The sequence below is a fragment of the Leuresthes tenuis genome, unplaced genomic scaffold (assembly GCF_036924035.1).
Source record: "Leuresthes tenuis unplaced genomic scaffold, fLeuTen1.0.hap1 SCAF_11, whole genome shotgun sequence".
Classification (NCBI taxonomy): Eukaryota; Metazoa; Chordata; class Actinopteri; order Atheriniformes; family Atherinopsidae; genus Leuresthes; species Leuresthes tenuis.
Window position 1 is genome coordinate 28,456,808 of NW_027325365.1, and position 21,368 is coordinate 28,478,175.

General features: G+C 40.8%; 2 protein-coding genes across 2 annotated transcripts in view; one reads left to right on the forward strand and one right to left on the reverse strand.

Annotated features, from left to right (window-relative positions):
• tmem129 (transmembrane protein 129, E3 ubiquitin protein ligase) overlaps positions 1-21,368 on the reverse strand; it is a 149,911-nt gene that overhangs the window by 100,057 nt on the left and 28,486 nt on the right. The window lies entirely within an intron of this gene.
• Positions 1,041-17,586, forward strand: atoh8 (atonal bHLH transcription factor 8). Its single transcript, XM_072396265.1, has 4 exons — positions 1,041-3,035; positions 3,896-4,051; positions 4,583-4,774; positions 15,371-17,586. The coding sequence occupies exons 1-4, from the start codon at positions 2,394-2,396 to the stop codon at positions 15,374-15,376; spliced, it is 996 nt and encodes a 331-aa protein (XP_072252366.1). The 5' UTR covers positions 1,041-2,393; the 3' UTR covers positions 15,377-17,586.

Sequence of the window (21,368 nt, forward strand, 5' to 3'; positions counted from 1 at the left end):
AGTTGGTTATTTGTTGAACAAAACATGATGTGACAAGTCTTTGATTACTTCAAACCTAACTTTTTTTTTTTAATTCAGCAAGAAATGTCAAATGTAAACACTTTCAGCATTTCAGGGTGTTCCAGATTAATGAATTTAAAAATCTGGACTATTAAACTGCTAGGTTTCTGTACAAACTATTGTGTTTGTTTGTACAAACTATTGTTTGTACAGAAAAACACAGCCCATTTCAAGATGTCAGCCAGGATTTGGTAAATTGTGAGGTGCATACTGTTTTCTGACCAACTTTTTGTACCCCATAAAGAACATGAAGTACCATCTCTACTCTGAAGACACTCTGGAGTTAGCCCCTCAAAGAACCTCTAAGGAACCATTATTTTTCTGAGACTATTATAGAAGTTGATTAGTCTCATGACTGCCAAAGGCAATTTTGTCATAACCCACACTTGCTGTTGGTGACAGCATTGTTCCACAGGAATAGAAGAGTGAAAAGCGGGAAAAGTTCCATAGGTATACAGAAGAGACCTGAGTGTAGCAGAAAGGTGGAAACTGGAACAGAAACTGGAGAGCAGGACGTGTCCATGCAGCAGTCAACCTGAACACAGATGGTCTTAGGTGCGGCCGAGTAGATCTGTCCACAAGCCAAATTTTTCAGTTTGAAGAGAGTTTAGAGGGAGAGCAGTGAAACATTTGAGCATGAAAACAAGAAACCCTGCCTTCAAATAAATTTTAAAAAAAACTCTCTTGCATAAAGATAATTATATACCCCATGCTAAATAACATATTAGGAACATTTCGTGAGGGTTTATCAAGGTTTCTGTACATAAGCGCACATTTATTAGTTATGCGTTACACACAGTTATGCGTATTATTGAACAAGTAGTGGTTTTCTTCTGGCCAGTCAAACCTACAACTAAACAGAACAGTGGCTGATCAGAATCCTTCGGTTTGTTCCTGTGCTGTTATTCGTCCTGTCCACGATGTGGCGCTGCTGAGCCGTCAGAGGGTGTGCTGGGGCGGCCGCAGGTAGGCTGAGGGCTCTGTTCCACACAGACCGGTTCTGCCTCTCTTCGTCTTTGTGTGTGTGCGATAAACTCAGCCAGTCAGACGCCAGTGGAGCTGTGGGAGCGCGAGACCCTTCTGTTGTGTTATTTATCTTGAGATTCCGTCAACGCTGCGCGCGCGACTCTGTTTCCAGACAAACAGAGGGGCACAGTGGATCGAAGCAAACAGTCTGAGTCAGCCCAGAAGTCAGCAGCTGTTGGACTGATTATTTCTGGTTACCTGGATAAGAATTCGCCTCGCTGAAGCTACTGAAACCCGTTTTTTCCGTAAGAGGCAGATATCTCTAACCACGCGTGCACGTTGTGGTGCAGCACCGTTTTCTTCAAGAGAAGTCCTAGAACTCCAGTAAGGGATGGTTCGGTACCGGAGGAACTTGCAGGGGGCATTGGGGTTTCAGCCATCGCCTCTTGATGCTGACAGTTGTTCAAACATATTTGGCGGATTTGTCTGAAACTCTCCAGTTTCCCTAGTAACCACAGAACATTTCCCTTACCAAATGGTCACTCTGAGAAGTCACTGTAGTTTCATTGTGGAACTGGAGCAATACGGTTCGTTTTCTTCTGACTGCTTGTAAAACTTGCGTAAGCTTGCCAGAGGTGTCCTTATGAGTCATGACTGATTGGTGTGACTGCTGGTGAAGTTCTGCTTCTGCTTCTAAAGAGTTGCTGTTCTGTTCACGAGCTGTTTTTTTTTTTTATATTTTATTTTATTATTTTTTTGGGGTGGGGGGTGTTGGGGTAGCAGCTGCATGCAGCATATCTGTGCTCAGAGTGTGTATTAGTGAGGGTTATTCAGAGCGCTGCTATGCAGACAGACTGGAGCCACACTTAGACAGCTTCACAGTAACCTCACTCTGAGGCAAAGGCCTGGACTGCACACAGAAAGGAACCTTTGCAGCAGAGGAAAAGCTCTCTGCACTTCTCAGTCCACAGGGGCGACTTGTGTGGAATAGCAGATGTTACACAGCTTTGAGCACTAATGTGGATTATTCAGGATTCTGCTATGCAGACAGAGCGGAGCCACAGAAACCTGCTGGTAAAATTAAAGTAACACACATGGCTGCGCACATCCTTTTTGTGCAGTTGAACAGCATGTGTTAGACACTTGTGTGTGCGTGTTTGCTTTTGTTTGGGTCATTGTGTGCATTGCTGACTGAAACCCGAAAATTGTATCAAAAGTTTTATGGTGTTCGAATAATTAGTTGTACTTTTTTAAGAAACTTTGTTGTTGATGCAAAAAGTACATTTTAATATCAGTGTTTTATTTTGTTGATTAAATGCTGCCATTTATTTCACTTTAGCCTTTTTTGTTATATTGATTGTTGCAAAATGAAGAAACCTCCACCACTAAGTAACACCTGTTGTAGCTCTTCTAACAAAGAACCTGTACTGATGTCTGTGCCTGGCACCAACAAGAAGTTCAAGAGGAAGTCCCGTGAGCCTAAAAGACTTTTCACAGGCCCTGAGACTGAAAGGATGAAGGATTTCCCAGTGGACATGTTGAATGTAGACTCAGTAGATGACATCCAAATGGGGATGCATGATGTCATCAAGTTGGCTCCACACCAGCGACAGTTCATTATGACACAGGAGATGATGGCCAATAGTACGGGGATTTTGTCAGGAATATCAGAGGACAACATGGCTCCAGGTCAGAGTGGCGCCATAGACATGAGAATTGGCATTAACGTGCCAGCCATCTCTTCCAAAATGTCCCAGTCACCTGCCTCTCCATTGTCAACCCATGAGATCTCCCATTGGCCCACCTCCATCTCTCAGCCTCTGTCCAACAGAATTAAACTGGGCCTCCACTCAACTTTCCCTCTGTCATCCTCTACCAGTGGCAGCCGTTCTCCTGGCTGTCAGGACTTTTCTTTTGAGTCCTTGTTGCCAGGACATTCTGCAGACCTGTCTGTCCCCCAGTCCTCACAGTGTATGGAACATATGGAAATCCATGTCTCTTCACCAAAGGTAAATATACAGTATCGTAAGTAAATGCCTGTTCAAATCGTTAATGGTAGGAAATTATTCAGCAGCAGTTTTGATTATGGAGTGATTGTGTTTATTAAGCAACTAATCTTAATTTAATTTCACTGTCAATAATATTAAAGACATTGGAAAAATTTTGCCTGAGTAACTTCATAGGTTGTAACATTTCATAGACTAAACTGATTGGTGAATTACATGCAGAGTTAATCAATCGATCGATGAGCAGCAATACAAATAATTGTGATCAATATCAGTTTTAATGCATGATTACTGGACAATGTCATGAGAATAATATCAATACAATAAGAATTGTAGACATTGAAGTTGTTGAAGCAGCACATCAGGAGATTGTCTGGGTTAAATCACTAATGGAAGTTCAAACACTATTGCAGTGTATTTAGTTTAGGCGATGGGTGGTGGTTGGGTATATTGCGCAGGCATTACACTCACTGTGTATTTGCCGACCAGTTACCCGCTCTGTTCTCAGTCTGACATCACACAGTATTTGCATTGTGTGGCTGGCTGATATGACAATGTTCTAATCTACAACTCCAGCAGGCAACATGTGGAGAAATTTAGGGTTGAGGTACAGAAGAAATGGATTATATACTTCTTCATGATCTTTTAATAGTTTAGTTAACATAAAGCAAAGGATGATTGTAGTTTCTGCCAAGGTTTGGTTGAATGAATGAACAACTGCCTTCTGGATCTGAGTGGCATGTTGGTTAAATACATTCTAAAAACCAAACTGAAAAATTGAATACTATTGTTTACCCCCGTGAAAAGGAAATGGCCTCTTGGCGATGGTTGTATGAATCAAGTTTCTGATCTTTTTCTCATAGGAGTCTCCCAAAAAGCGTGTTGGGATTAGCACTGATACACAGGGACGTCTTCCAGAGGTCAAAGCCATCCAGCAGACCAGGAGGCTTCTCGCCAATGCCAGGGAGAGGACGCGTGTCCACACTATCAGTGCTGCATTTGAGGCATTGCGGAAGCAGGTCAGGTTCTTGGTCAACATCTAAAATTGAAAGGATGCTTCAGTGTCCCTTCAGGACAGTAGAGTTGATCATGTTTTAGAACATGTGGAAGTATGAACTATGGCAGTTTGATTGTAATTAAATTGGGTTGCTTTCCTAATTTAAACAAGTTTTAATTCTGTGAGAATCCTTCTTTGTCTTGTTTGTCCAATGTCACAAAAAATGTAAGACTATGACTTTTACTTACACCCCAGCCATACAAAAATTATTCCTGATCTAAAATTCTTATGTTAAAACTGTAAAATAATAGAAGAATTCAAACACTGTTTAACAGCAGACTGACCACTCTCCTGTGTATCTGATTATTAGATTATCAGGTGTATTAAACTGATTGAAAAGTTTGCTGAAGTGTATGATATTTTGCAAGGGTTAACATTTCTTATTTCGGTTTTCTTGTTGTGTGGTTATTTTTTTATGTGTTTCTGTGAGCTTTGACCAGAACCCACTCCACATACTAGACAGTAATTTCCCTTTTTTTCTTTCACTCTCAAGGTGCCATGTTACTCCTATGGGCAGAAGCTCTCCAAGCTGGCCATATTACGCATTGCCTGCAACTACATCCTGTCTCTGGCCCAATTAGCGGAGCTGGACTACAGTTCAGACCACAGCAGTGTAAGCTTCTCACAGTGCGTGGAACAATGTACCAGGACCTTGCAGGCTGAGGGCAGGAGCAAAAAGAGGAAGGTAAGGGTAGCACTCATTTTCCATTTTAACTTACATGATCAAGTGAAGAAAGGGTCAAAGTATTTGTTTACAGTTGCGGATAAATGGGTGAATGAGAAAAACATAGATCTTTGAATAAATAGATCTTTGAAGAATAAAAGTAATAGATTCCCTAGAACCCAAGGACACTTCGATAAGTGACCCAGGGAAGCTGGAGTTGAACCACACCTTCTGATTGGTGGGCAACTGCTCTTGACTGACACAATGTGTCCATTGTGAAACCAAATTAGCTTAAATGTTTAAATCACATAATGAACCTAAACTTCCTCAACTTGAATGAAAATAAGGTCCCAAATTTATCGACATGCATATTGCTGGGCCTTTAGCCTCTTATATTCACCTCTCTGTTAAAAGTCTTGGTGTTTATTTTGATAGTTTTTCACTTTGAGAAGCAGATTACCTCAGTTCTTAGATCTTGCTTTTATCAGTTGAGAGCCATAGCTGAGGTGCCTAATAATGATTTAGAGAAGGTGATTCATGTTTTTATAGAACATCTCGTGGTGTGGTCATCCATACATCGCCTGCAGCAATCAAAAAATGCAGTGAGAGCACAAGCCTGTACTGTCCTCTCTCCACTGCTACTTGTTCACAGGATTTATTTGAAAATGTTGTTGCTGAAACCCCAATTTCCCTGTTTTAACTTGCTGAACTGCTGAATTTCTGCTCTCCAGTCAGTTTCTGAACATGCCTGAAACACCTGACATTAAAACTGCCTCTACCCTCCAACTCTTGAAATCACTCTTGCAGATATCCAAAGTAAATTGTCCAGAAAATTCTTCAGCATTCTCAAATAACAAAAAAATATGCTGAAAGCTTCTCAAGGCAAACTCAAGCCCAACATGCAACAACAGAAGGGCATATTGACCTGAATGTAATAGGAATGTTACAATAGGAATGTTACAATGTCACACAAAATTCAGACTAAGAAAAAAAATCTTACATATTGTAACTGTCTAACCTTGCTGTGCTGGGGATCTCTGCATCAGCCGTGTGCAGTGCTAGCAAGTGATATATAAGACTTGTGTGCGTGATAACACAATTCACATCGACAGTAACAGCAGATAACTTTGGTCTTGTTGAGAGAGAGAAACATCTGGCAGGGTTTTAACATGAACTTGCCATTCAAAAGACCATTGTCTTGATCCATTTTAGTTTTCTATCCATAAGATTTGGCTACATTTCCCACACTGCGGACACGCAACGGTCACATTCATAGAACGTGCTTACGTTAAATTTGCGTCATAGATGAGTTAGTGCTGAAATGATTCCTTGAGTCATTTCAATAACTCAACTGCAAAATATTTTCTTGGTGCAAAGTATTTGCTTTGATGCATTGTTTAATTCACACAAATATGTTCTGCTCAGTGGTCACCCTGTTTCACATGTGCTGCAGCACGGTGGAGCAAACCGGAGACAACAATGAGGAGACAAACCAGGAAAAAAAAGACAAAAAATGTCCAAAGTTTAGGACCATTTTTTTTAAAAAAAGCAAAAAAAAACATACAGTTTGTAAGTGGACTGTATTTGTATTGTGCTTTTCTAGTCTAGCTGACCACTAAAGCACTTTTAACACTATGTGCCACATTCACCCATTCACTCACACAGCATGTATTAGTCTATACAGCTACATGCTTCCTACTACATTCACACACTGAGGGATGCATCGGTAGGCAACATGGGGTTCAGTGTCTTGCCCAAGGACACTTCGATAAGTGACCCAGGGAAGCTGGAGTTGAACCACACCTTCTGATTGGTGGGCAACTGCTCTTGACTGACACAATATGTCCATTTTGAAACCAAATTAGCTTACCACCTTAGCACAGTGTCAATACTACAGCATCTCAGCAGAAAGCAGCCAGTTCACATATTGAGTCCACTGAGCGGAAGAATTTGCATTTTAATGTAAATCAGTCAGCTTGTTAGCTGAGAAGGACACTAGCAAAGAACAGAAGTAAGCTGAGGCTTGGGCTGGGCGGTATAGACTCTTTTTAGTTTTTGCCCTGTTTGCCCTATTTTTTTCAAAAATACTTTTTAATGGACTATACAATAGAATTGTCACAATACTTTTTAACTGGGATATATTAATATTAAATACTTGATACCATCTTTAATATCGCAGAGTGAAAAATGACAATGGTGCTTGCAACTGAAAATAGGAAAAGTAGCACAAAAGGGAGCACTGCTTAAATCAGCTTTAATAAAATGCTTCTTATTATTTTCCTCTTGGCAGTATCACTGATAAATAAGTGTATTGATAGAAACAGACAAATTACAGAAAAAAACAAACCTTAATATTAACCCCATCAAACAGTGTGGTGTTTCTGTAGTTAAACCATCTGTTCACCACCAAAACATTTCTCAGTATTGATGTTAAAATGGAATGAATATTAATGTGCAAAACTGCATGTTGTTTGGCTGCCACTTCTACTGAGCTGCACACATACTGTGTCCTCTCAGATAGTCAGTTTAACTCCCTTATTTGAATAATTTGAATTAAAGTTAGTGAATGGCATCACTTCCTTTACACTGTGTTTAGATTGAATGAATTTTAATATAATTTCAGTTTCTCCTGCAGACTGATTGGTTGATTCCTGCCTTTCAACATGTTGCTGACAGACCTGCTGCAGGTCTGCAGTGCAGTTTGTGCATCATGTTGTTGTCTCATATTCAGAGTTTATGATTTAGTCACCAAAGAGTTATCCACAGCGACAGCTGTACTTGAAACACACAGTGCTCCTTCTTTCACATTTTAGAAAGGGAGTTTGAACATCCAGTCCTTATGTGTTTTGTGGACTTGGAGAAGGCTTACAACCATGTCTCCTGAGGGATTCTGTGGGGGGAGCTGCGGAAGTACGAGGTAATGGAGTCGCTTTTGTGGGGCTATTCAGTCTATGTCTAACCAAAGCAACAGCTGTGTCCATACTCTCGGCACAAATTTGAGCTTGTTTACAGTGTGTGTTGGACTCTGCTATGGCTGCCCATTGTCTCAAGGATCAGTCAGAGCCTCCTATGTAGTAAAGTTTTCCAGGCAGGATGAGTATCTAGAGTTAGAACACATTCTACAGTCCCCTTTCTTAAAACGTGAATCATCATCCCAGTCTGCCACTCCCCAGTTGTTGCACACCTCCATGTGACATTGAAGAGTCATATCAGCCACAAAATGTCCAAAACCTTCAGTGTCTTGGAGCAAATCTCATTCATCCTTGGTGCCTTATTGCCAGAAACTTTTTAACTACCTCATCAACTTCTTCCAAGGTGATAAGTGAGTATCCCCCCAAGTCCCGAGACTCTGCCTCCTCAATAGAGGATATGCTAGTGGGATCGGGGAGATCCTCAAGGTGCCTACCCCTTCCAATGATATCCTCAGTTTAGGTCTGTAGTTCTCTACCTAGGCCAAGCACAATATAGGACAGGGCCGGTTTTCCCTTTCTGATTCATCAAATGGTTTTCCAGAACATCTTCGAGGCCAGCTGAAAATCAACCAAAAGTCATGGCCTCGCTGAGTACCTCCCATGCCCAAGTTCTAGCTGCCGCAACCACCAATGCTTTAGCCTTGTTAACCACTCCGTGCCTGTCAGCTGCTTCAAGTAAATCCTGGGAAAACCAGGAAAAGGCGTCCTTCTTCTTCTTCTTAAGCTTGACAGTCTCCCTTACTGCTGGTGTCCACCAGTGTGTCTTCCAGTTACCCCCATGACAGGCACTGTTGACCTTCTGTCCACAGCTCCTGAAAGCAACATCTGCAGTGGAGGTCCTGAACATCATCTATTTGGATAACATTTGCCCGACCATCCCCGGTAGATGAGAAAAGCTCTCCTGGCAGTTTGAGTTGAAGATCTCAGAGACAGGGGTCTGCCCCAAATGTTCCCAGTTCATCCTTACTAGCCTTTTGGTCTCACCATGTCTCTTCTTGCTAACTGGTTCAGCTCAACACCATCTGGTGGTTATCAGTTGACAGCTCTTCCCTGAAGATATGACTACTAAGTCGACCATCGATCTTTAGTCTTTGGCCTGGTGCCGGGTACACTTATGCACCACCTTATGCTCAAACTTGGTGTTTGTCATAGACAATCCATGACTAGCAAAGACAAAAAAAATAACCCTGCACAGGATGTTGTGGAGAAAAGAGTTGCCGGACTCGTCAGCCTCTTATGTGGAATTTATTGAACAGACCGTCACAGAGACATGTACATTTCAGCATGCACGGAAGTTCCCCGAGACCTCAGTTTGTGATATCTTTTTATACCTTTCTATATCATTTAGTGTGTACGTGGCCCAAACCTAATCTCTCCTGCTGTCTGAGGACGCTACTGCATCTTCGTCATTATCTAAACAGGGTTCATTCTGACCTTAAACAACACATTATTCGAGCAGTGTCAAGACATAATATATGGATTGAGCAGTGTCAAAGCTCTGCTCTCCCACAAGGTTCAGATCATGATAACTGTTCCTACTAATCACACCCCTCCAGGTCACTCTGTCCTTGCCCACATGGGCAATGGGCAATGAAGTGCCCCAGAAGGAAAATAAAATCCCCAGGTGGCACTTCCTCTAGAACAACACCTGGAGACTCCAAGAAGATCAGGTAATCTGAGCTGCTCACACACACACACAACTATCAGAACCCTCCTTTCTGTAACTTGCAGCCAGAGCGAGGTGATCCTCTTGCTCACCAGGGAGAACTCTCAACACTGAACTGCTAAGCTGGGGACTTGTGAGTATCCCAACACACGCCCAGCAGTCCATGAGTATGAGTCCAACCCCTCCCCAGGAGATTGGTTCCAGAGCCAGTGTTGTGTGTGGAGGTGAGTCAAACTATATCTAGTGGGTACCACCTCCACCTCACACACAGGCTTAGGCTCTTTCCCATCCAGCAAAGTAACATTCGTGTCCCAATAGACCAGGTAACAATGCTTCAAACCTTAAATTTCTTCCGTGTGAGTGGTGAGCCCATGTGAAGGTGGCAACCTGTTGCTTCTTCAGGCTGAGCCCAGCCAAGACACCTTACCAGGGGCTAATGCATCCAAGAACACAGCTCTTGGGATCATGGGGGGTACTCAAACCCCTCCACCATGGCAATTCTAGAGAGGGGACATAATTTATTCCCATTTATTTAGTTGCACCTATGAAAATGCCAAAGATAACACAGATTGACAGACAGAAAATAGTATTTTTGCAGCAACAAGGTGATTCCCAAAGAGCTGAAAACTTTGCATATCTCAGCATTGTGTGCAGTGTGTTTAAAACATTTAAGGAAACTTGACAAGTGGAGAACAAAAGAAGCAGCACCAGGCCTAAAAAACTATCTGTGGCAGATATCTTGAAAGTGATGTCCCTAAAAAAGAGGAAAGAAATCCAGCTAAGACTTGACACAGGACCTGAGAGATGCATCTGAACCTTCAGTTGATCCTTCTACTGTTGGCCAAGCCTCATCAGAAATGCTCTCCATGGAAGGGAGGCCATTCTTGAGGAAGGGAGACAAGATGTGGGCTAAAAATCAGTGGCAACAGGTCTTACGGAGGGATGAATCCTCCCCAAAGCCCGGACCTCAACAATATTGAAGCAGTCTCAGATCATGTTGACAGAGAATGGGGGAAAAAAAGGCAGCCAACATTCTAAGAAGAGCTTTGGGATGTCCTGCAAGAAGCCTGGAGAACTATTCCTGAAGACTACTTAAAGAAATGACAGAAAGTTTGTCAAAGAAGGATCAGGCTGTGTTGAAGAATTAAGGTGCTCGTACCAAATATTGACTTTCAAGCTCCTTAGAATTGTACAAACTCTGTTTTTGCCTTATATACTGTTTTTACATTTATACACATTTCAATAAATCACTGCACCCATTTTCTGTTTTCCTGGAAATATATATGAGGGGTGGCTTAAATGTTTTCAAAGTATTGTAGCTTCATGTTGACATGTAAGTTCTGGAACAACAGCACATCTACTGACAATATCGGTATTCAAACATTGTAACAGAAAAATAAAGAGACGCTAATTTGATTCAAGAGTCCATAATCAGTGTGTTATTAACAAATGATGGTTGTTTGTAACATTACTTCATAACTTAAATAATACTATGTTCTAGTTAAATATGATCTTACAAATTAATCTGCTGGCATTCCTTTTGTTTAAAGACACAGATCCTCCATGTAGGAGCATTGTGTGTAGGATCAAACAAGCGTCATTGCAATTTCAAACTTTAAGAATTAGTTTATTACAATGGTATACTCTGATTTAATATTTTTGGTAAGAACATACTAGGGCATTATCCAAAGGACCCTCAGAACACAATAACATCAGTACAATTCAACAATGATGGCTCAAACTAAGTTAGTTTGAATGGAAATATTTTCATTTGAGATACACAGAGTGTGTACAGCTCCCTTGTGCAGCCACAGCAGTCATGTTGCTCTTTTAAATGTAAACTAGCTGAGGGCTTTCTCCCTGTTGACTGTTTCTCTCTGTGTGCTTGCTCGTGTGGGTGTGTGTGTGCGTGTTCTGGAAGTCCTAGACACCAGATGTTTAGAGTGGAGGGGAAGTGGAGCTGGCGCCACGAAGGGCAGAGGGCAGTGAGAAGGCACGCGAACTGAAACCACACACACACACACACACACACACACAAATTGCACTTGGCACATTCCTCAATAGTCTCTCCAACACATTATCCCATTCTGCCACTCCAGACCATCTGCTCCAACATACTTTGACACAAGGAGGGGAAAAAACACAGTAATCCTCAGCCTGTCAGACAGCAGCAGCTGGTGGAAAGTCGGGGAGTGCGTACGTACGTGTGTGTGTGTGTTATTTTCTCAGAGCCAGAGTCTGTGTGCAGAGTTGGCAGGAAGAAAAATTGTTTTTTTGCTTCATTGTGGACCTAATGTGACACTCATCAGGAGTAACATTCTGACTGGTGAAGAAATGTTTTACACATTTTATGACAAGTAGAGCTTAGCCAGGTAATGTTTTTATATGAACATCCTGTCAACTAAGACTTTAATGCGCAATTGCTGATGCTCACACTGTGGCAGTTACATAGGCGGTTTTGTTTTTGTATACCATATCTTATACCTTCACACAGCAGCAGACATGTGCTGGCTCTGTTTAGGTTTAGTAGCGTTTTGATGTTCTTAGCAGAATGAACAGCCTCTTTCTGCTTCGGCACTGTTAACAAGCCAAGACACATGACATTGAAAGACTGATTCCTCATCACTAAACAATGAGACGTCTTTTGGTGTGTTCCAAACATTCTTTCTTGTTTCATGCAATGTTTCTTTTTTTTCTGTCCACTTTCCCATAAAGTGCAGCTTTGTGGCGTTTAGAGTATAATGTGTTTCTATGGACAAACACTCAAACCCCAGCTGTGGAGCTTTTTAGCTCTTGTGGTCTGCTCAGGGAGCAACAGAGACAGCAGCTCCCTCAAGAAACAAGCTGGGAAAATGATTGGTTGGATTTGATAAAGTCAGTGAGAAGGAGGTCTCAATCATAGACATTCTATTCCACCTCCTCCACAATGCACAACAGAAACAGTAAAGTTCATTCTCCAGCACATGACAATTAGCTTGCACATTTGTGGACTTAATTTAACTAATGACTTGTAGAAATAATCAGCAACACCAGGTCAAATTTAGCACTTCAGCAAAAAAGGGGGTGAATAACAATACATTTACTATTCAATTCAATTCAGTTTTATTTATATAGCCCCACATTACAACAAATGTCATCTCAGAGTACTTCAATAATTCAATCCAATTGGAGTTCAGTTCATTGTAATCATAATCCAATCCAAATAATTAAATTCAAAATTAGTCCAATTCATACATACAGAGCCAATTGAAAAACAGTTTCCTAGCTAAGGAAACCAACTGATTGCACCAAAACTTCTCTTCAGTCCAATCTCCTGTCCTGAGCATGCATGAGGCGACTGTGGAGAGAAACGCCTTCCTTTTAACAGGAAGAAACCTCTGGCAAAACCAGACTCGGGAATGGTGGCCATCTGCCTCGACTAGCTGGGGTTTGAGAGGACAGAAAAAAGGGGACAACAAACACTGTAACATCATTCAAAGGATACCTGATGAGACAGGGAAACACAAGTTAATGACAACAATAATGTCAAATGTATAATGTGATATGAGCAATTAAACGGTGCGGGGGGGCATAAGAGGCCCCCCAGCAGTCTAGGCTTATAGTAGCTTAACTATAGGATGTCTCAGGGTCACCTGAGCCATCCCTAACTACAAGCTTTTTCAAAAAGGAAAGTTTTAAGCCTAATCTTAAAGTTAGAGAGGATGTCAGCTTCCCGGACATATACTGGCAGCTGATTCCACAAGACTACATTTGAATATCCATTTAATCATAAGAGCTTGAATAAAGGAAACTTGGATCTTAAAGATATTTCACGTCTCATCTGAAAGGCTTCTTAAGTTCTGAACTAGATGGTGGGGAGTATCAGCTTATAAGCACAGGGGGTCGTTACAGTCACATGTGTAACTGAAGCCCCTGACCAATGTGCATGTTGTTAGAATCATTATCACCTACGAATTCTCTATCTGCCTGAAATGACAAGTTTCGGTTGTAGGATCCAAGGTGTGAAGGAATGTGAAACTGTACTCTTTCTGTACATTCTTCTCATGATAATAAAGTAATATTTTATACTGTCTTTTTATGTTTATATGACATAGTGTTTATGTAGCAACATCATAAGATTATAGGGATGAAGACACAGTATCTAAAGCACTTTTTGTAGAATATTTATTGACCATCTGTAGTTTCCCTGCTGCAGAGCCACTTCACCATTTAGTGTCAGTGTGGTCATCTTTGCTTCACCCCATGGTGTTTTTTTTAATGAGGACTAGCTGGTATTCATAGTGATGGATTCAACAGCTTCAGCACCAAATATCTCCTTTGATTGAGACCAAAAAAACAATGGAGAGAGTGATGGGGGGATTTTCATTCATTTCAAAAGAAAAACACAGCTATTGTAATGGGTCTCTGAGAGCTTTAACATTATGTTTCAGAGAAAATAATCAGCAAATTAGTCAGAAGCTGCTGCTTGACATGTTGAGCTCCACCTAGTGTTTAGAGGATGTTGTGCATTGCCCCAAGCAAAATTTCTTGTCACTGAGAGAAAAGAAGGTCCTTCAGGGGTCTTACATTTTCCAAATTTACGGACCATTCCAGCCTAAATATTATCAGATGGTATTCTCCTCTCAAGTCACTCAAGGATCAAGAGCATGAGTTTGTCATCTCATTTTTATTAAGGCCCGAGCTGTATGCAGCGAAGGCTCTATTGTATCTGAAGTTATTATTATTCTTTGCGCATTTTTTGGTGGTTTCCCGTGCGCCAAAACTCACCAATTTCGCTAGGCGCATCAGGCCTCTTGGCCAATACATTTTAGTGGAGTTGCAACCATGGGCGGAGCAAAATGGCTCTGTAGCCCCTCCTACAAATTTTCTAAATAACCATGCCGTTGGGGTTAGTTTTGCATAGGCAGACGAAATTCGGTACACGCCTTCGCCATGCCCAGGCGCACAAAAAATCCTCTTGACATCATGGTGCCAGGTCCACAGGAAGTCAGCCATTTTGAGTGGAAGATGCAAATTGGTGCCGTTTTGCCTTTTTCCACACATATGATCGAACTCCTCCTACAGATTTAATAGTGACGCCCTCAAACTTCGTCAGGTTACTCTTCAGCCATGAGGGATTAAAAGTTAGGAGAATCTTTTCCAAAATCTTAAGGGTGTGGCCGTGGCAGACCCTCAAACTTTGACGACTCGCTACTGCTCGACACAAAACACAAAGTCACTTCTAACTTCTGCATACATTGTCCGATCTTCACCAAACTTCATAGGCTTGCCCGGGACTCTGCCCTGACTGCGTACTTATGCGCATACTGCCTCTCACCTATAGCGCCACCTGCTGGTGGTTGAAAACGCCAATTTGTTTCCACACCTTGCATATGATCGAACCCCTCCCACAGATGCAATGGTAACGCCTTCAAACTTGGCCAGGGATTGCGCACATGCTCGGGCCCGATTATCGCTGCTTGCAGCTTTAATTCTAGTTTGTAATTTATAGCAACAATTTATGCCACAGCAATATCATTTTCCTTCAGGGATATATAAAATATTAACTGAAATCACTTGAATCGCAGATTGAAACATTTCAACTTTCAACATCAGTGTAGTTATAGTCGGACTTTCAGACTTTCAAGAGTTTTGTGGGTGGTTGAGATGCATTGTTTGAATTGGACTAATTTGGATTTCAATTCATTTTAATTACCAATTTATAATTGTAGAACAATGAATTGGATTCTAATTTACTTGAATTGGACTGTTTCTTTTAAGTGCCGTGAGATGACATTTGTTGTGATTTGGCGCTTTATAAATAAAACTGAATTGAATTGGGATGTATAGTCCTTAGACATTAGAATGTTTGGGATGTGAAGATTAGTTTATCTTCTAATTGTCTTTTTAAGACATTCAAACCACGAGCTATCTTAATGAAGATCAAACTGACCTGCAGTTAAATGTAAAGTTTTTTACTATATCCTCTTTGTGTTTCAGGAGTAAAGCGCACAGTTGTGACAGCAGTGGGAGAAGTACCAGGAAGGTACTAGGAGGGGTGTATAACAAGATGAGGAGCACAGCAAAGATGAGGAAGTGACAGATGAAAGAATGAAGAGTATGATCTATTAATTTTGTCTTGAGGAGGTCACATTGGTATGCAGGACGAATTTAGAGTCATTATTAACCTTATCATAATTTCAGTAATCTGAGATTTCATTGTAAATGTTCAGAAAAGGTCTTGAGAAAAGTGACAAAAAACAGTCTGCATACCGATTAAAAGTAACAGGTTCAGTCTTATATATTGCTGGTCACACCTCAATTTTAAGCACAGAATTGACAATATGTTTTTTTAAATAAATGCAAATGATCCCATTCTGTGAAATCAAAGACTTGTAATAAAATGTCTACTTTTGATCAACACTATCAACAATAAAAGACTTGAAAGAAAAAAAACAAACAATTACATTGACTACTGGATATTAAAAAATCTGCTGATCTGCTGCAGATTGTAGAAAAAGTACCATCGAAAGCAGCTCATGCTGACCATGGACCAGAAGCATATAACTGTGTGTAAGTTTCATGGCAGAAACTGTGCACAAAGGGCAGAATGTGCACATGTGTTGTTTTTGCCAGATTTATAAAGCTGTGTGCACATATGGTTCTCTTTTATATTCATCATGAAACTATGTGCACGTGCACAAACCTGATTCCCCTGTTTCAGTCATGAATGGACTCAGACACTAACCCAATTAGTGATTTGCATATCAAGACATTGTTTGCATCAGACATGATGATGAAAGCAACAGTGAAGAGGAAGCTGAGTTTTACTGAATATAAAACTGAGACACTCATCAGTGAAGCACAGCAAAAAGAACTTACTTTTATTTGGTGATCTCAGCTCTGTGATGAGGAACAACAAAATCTGTTGGAATAAAAAAGTAACAAGAGATCAGCTCAGTCGATTCTGAGCAAACAACACTGCAGAGGTAAAAATAAATGGTTGGACTACAAATAAGAAATGTGCATCAGTTCACACATCACAGCAGGAGTACAGGGGAGGACCAAAAGCTTTTTCTCTGCAGTAGATGGACACACAGTATGTACAGTATACGGTCTGTGGATGTGATCAGGAGGAGCCACTGATGTACATATGCATCATGATTTGCTTTTAAATAGTCCTGTGGAAGCTGAAGAAACAATGCAGAAAATCTGAACCATCTCTAAATATTGGTTTTCTGACATGACATAAAAAGGAGTACATTGTAAAATTTAACAAAGAGAAACAAAATCAGAAGAATTTTTTTTTTTTAATTGAAATGATCCAGTCTCCTTTTTGTTTAAATCTTATTTCAGGATTATGTTGCTGTTAAAATGTGTGCGCGTGGTCTAAAGAATGTGAGAGGTGCACACATTCATCCTTTACAGATAGCAGTTTATGAACAGTAAAGGTCTAACAATGATTTTTGGATTAAGCTGGAGTGATAGTTTCAGCCAATATCATACACTGCTGCAGGAGGAAAGGCACCAACAAAAAGATTTGTGTTCAGCTGGTAGGCTGATTGTCCTCCAGCTGGAAAGTTGATGGTTCCATTCACAGAGTTTCTCAGTGCATGACAGTCATACACATTTGCCCCCAGTGTTTGTGACCATAGAGAAAAAATGTCTGCATACTCTATATAGAGTGCATGTATATAATAAGAATTGCTGCATAATAGATCAAGAAACACACGTAAAGTGCTTTGTGGAACCTAGATAAAGTTAAAAGGCACTATATAAGTGTGGATGTTTATAGATCTTTGTCCTTTATAATTTTTTTGATTTCTTATATATATTTTTTTTTAGAATTGTTCAATTCTTTTTCATTTCTGAAGATATTTAAGTTGTGTACTTAAAATTCAGAATTTCCAGCCGTATTTTGAAGCCTACACCAATAATTTTACTCAAGTATGCAAACAACTCCATATATTACTGTGCTTTGAATCTGTATTATCTGATGTTGCAACAATGCTCTTATGTTTAAGTTTTTAGAAACTCATTTTTGAGGTTATCTTGTCAAGTATGAAACATCTTCAGAACAAGTGTTAGTTTAACGAAGATTAAAATAAACTGCTGATATTCAGTTCAAATACTATTTTATAGCTCTTAAGCCTGTTGATAGAAAGTATGTTTATTAGACTGGTAATTCATTACAAATAAAACGCTTTTGAAAATGACTCCTTATACTTGTGATGTTTTTGCAAATATGCTAATTTCAAGCTATTTTTACACAAGCACTGCAGACCTGATATTTTGTAAACATCTGAATGGTTGTTTGAGAGACTGCAAAAGTCCAAATGTTGGGCTGTAAAACTTTGCACACTTATCCAAAATTATATATAGCTGGCACACGGGGCACCAACAATATATATATATATATATATATATATATATTAGGATTTATCTGAAAGTTCTCACTATCTGAATTAATAGTAAGTAGAAAGTAATAAGAAGAATTATTTAACCTCGTTTTTGGGCACCACCTTCTATCGAAGGAAAAAGACAGAGTCTTATGATTCTCGTATGTTAAATTATTAGTCAATTATTAATTACTAATTAATAATCTCCAGTCTCATGAAGTTGCTACTCGTGAATTCTCCTTTTGTTTCGACTCATACGTAAAGAACATACACAAAAAAAGGTTGATTTTATATATGTATACATATGAACCATTTATTAAAATGACAACAGCAGAAATGCTTTGAATATGGATGATTATATAAGAAACACTTAGTGAATTGAAAAGAACTAAGGGGAGGGGATGGATGGATAACAGAATTATTCAAATAGCCTAGGTTGGTTACTATTTGAATTTAAAGGCTAACAGCTGTTTGGTTAATTTATCATTTTAACAGTGAATTCTCTCGACACCCACCGCATACCGTCTGAAATGTAAGAACAGGGCAGATCTTACTGTTAAGTCAGCTCCGAACCACAGGCCACCACAGGCCAGCGGGTCCAACTGGGTCTCTCTCGGTTCCGTGTCTCGGCCTTAGTCGTGGTTGACTTTCGGGGACTTGACCGGTCGCTCTCCTGCGCCGGAGGGGCTTCTGGTGGCTCAGAAGACGATGGTGTGTCGGAATTCACCGCAAATAACGACAAATAACGACAAAATTGTCCAAGGGTCGAGTTGGTTTAGATTGTTGACCAACTCTGATGAGGTAAATTTAAATTCACAAAAGATTGACAAAAAGGTTGACAAGCTCAACGCTGGCTCTCTTGGTGAGCAAAATAGGTGAAGATGCGTGCAGCAGCAGCAGAGTTAAAAAACATGCTATAGAAAGGAGACAGGATGACGCAAAACGTATCTTTCAACTATATTCTTCTCTTTCCGTCTTTGTTCGGACCTTTTTCTTCCATCTCATCTTCCTCTCCTGCCATTTTCAAAGACTCTCCGCAAGAGTTTTAGAACTCTCTGTTCTTCATGATTAATAATAATAATAATAAGACACAATAAATGCACTAACATTTTAGGGAACTTATTGTTACTTTTTTTCTCACTTAATTGTTTTACTAATTGTCAAAATCAATGTGAGTTTTACATTCACTTGTCCTCCACCAGCTGTCAGCTGCCGAGTCACTGTCGGGCTTTAAACAACAATGGCAGGGAGGATACAGTCACAAGTCACCTTATTGTGTATTTGCTTTCCCAGGTTTTCACATGGTTTGAATTGTTTGTGGCATTTTGTGTATTGTATTTTGTTAGCTCAGCTGAAGCAAACTATGTTGCCTTCAGTGTTAAGTGTTTAGAACTGTGGCTATTTTGTGCAATGCCCACAGTAGGGCTACAGCGCCACCTGCTGGAAAAACTTCTACTCCGACTTTCTTCCGACTTTTCCTCGCGGTTTCCGGAGTTTGATTCGCGGAGGCGGGGCATGACGTAGGCCTACGCTACACTTCCAGCCAATGGTATGCCTGAACTAATTGTGACGTCTGCCTGGGCGTGTTTTGTAAGACTATCTATTCTGAGTAATGAGCCTGCAACGAGGGTGCAACAAGATTCTTCTTTGGCCATTTTAGCTTTTGTCTCAGCTAATGGCTTTAAACTGATTGGTTCAGTTTCAGGGATTTTGATGCCTCTTGTCTTCACGGCATAACCCAGGATCATCTTTTCTGCTAATTCCAACATCCTGTTTTCATTTGACTCACAAAGTGGTCTTTCTGAGTTCAAGTTTGAGCTTGGAACAAGGAAAAATGGTTTGGTTAAATGTGAAGGTGGCTTGGTTAATCAGTTCGGAAACAAGATTGTTCACCTTCAATTAAATTTTCTTTTTGTATTTGTTTAATCTAGAAACACTTAAGGAAAGATGTTAAAATAAATTCCAAACAATTAATTCAAATGCAATAATATTCAATATATATATATATATATATATATATATATATATATATATATATATATATATATATAATATTCAAAAATAGTTGGTATTCATCTATACCAAGCAAACTTCTTGGCTTTTCTTCTTATTCTCAATGTGATTTGCCAGATCCACTAACAGATGCCACAGACATGTCTTGGTATGACAAGTAGGGAGGGGCAGAGCGAAGGGGGTAAGAAGTTGACGTCACTGGTGACGAGTTTTAGCACCGCCTACTAATAGTCCTCCACGCTTTCAGTGTTTCTGTCTCACTTCCCTGGGGGATTTTTCTGCAGTAAAATTGGCTCGTCCACTAGTGCCGCTTATTATTTTAATCAGGGCTTGTAAGTCTTTTAAGGCAACACACCCTCAGTTTCTTTCAACTGGGTTCACTCACAACACTTGGCGCCAGCACGAGCAGGACGCTGATTCAATAGCTATGTAGGTGTAGTGTCTTTTTTCTTTACTTTTAACTAGACTCGCTGTGCAGTACTTTATATATCCTATGGATACAATGTCTTCTTATCGGCATTACAGCAACGAACAACTTGTTTATTCAAGGGAGAAGCTGCTTGCACTCCAAACAATGGGACGAGTCGCCATTGTTCACCCCATACCTGAGGAGGCGACGAGGCAGCAGAGCCGGGGCGAAGGTGAAGGCTAGACTTGCGGCTAAGCAGTGGAAATACAAGCCCTCGGTTATCATGGGAGATGTTAACTGTCTGACCAACAAGACGGACGAGCTGGCTGCCCTTGTGAGGACCGACAGGACATTCAAGGAGAGCAGTTTACTGTGTCTCTGAAACTTGACTCACCCAGAACACACGGACGCTAATGTGGATGTATCTGGATTCACAACGGTGAGAGCGGACAGAGACTGTAGATGCAGCGGCAAAAGCAAAGGTGGGGGACTCGCACTGTTTATTAACAACAGATGGTGCAGCCCAGGGCATGTTATGGTGAAGGAGACTGAGTGCAACAGAGACATTGAGTTGCTGGCGGTAGGACTCAGACCGCATTACATGCCCAGAGAGTTTTCCCATGCAATTGTTGTGTGTGTTCACGTTCCTCCGTGTGCTCACACCGAGACCACGTGTGACGTCATCCATGCCACTGTTTTGAGGCTGCAAACACAACATCCAGGCGCATTCATCGCCATCTCTCAGGATTTTAACCACATCACACTGGACACCACACTACCAGACTTTCACCAGTTTGTTGCCAAAACAGGAAGAACAGGACTTTAGACCTCCTGTATGCCAAAGTGAAGGAAGCTTACACGGCCATCCCTCTGCCCCCACTGGGAAAGTCTGATCATAACCTGGTCCTGCTCACACAACACTACAAAACAAAGATCCAGAGACTGTCCATAACTCCACGCTGTTTCAGGAAATGGCCTCCTGAGGCAGTGGAGGCTCTGAGGGACTGCTTTGAATCTACTGACTGGAACATCTTGCAGGACGCATATGGTGAGGACATCGAGGGGGTCAGCCACTGCACTACTGACTACCTGAACTTGTATGGATATTGTGGTTCCTATTAAAACTGTATGCTGCTTCCCCAACAACAAGCCCTGGATCACCAGTGATGTCAAAAAC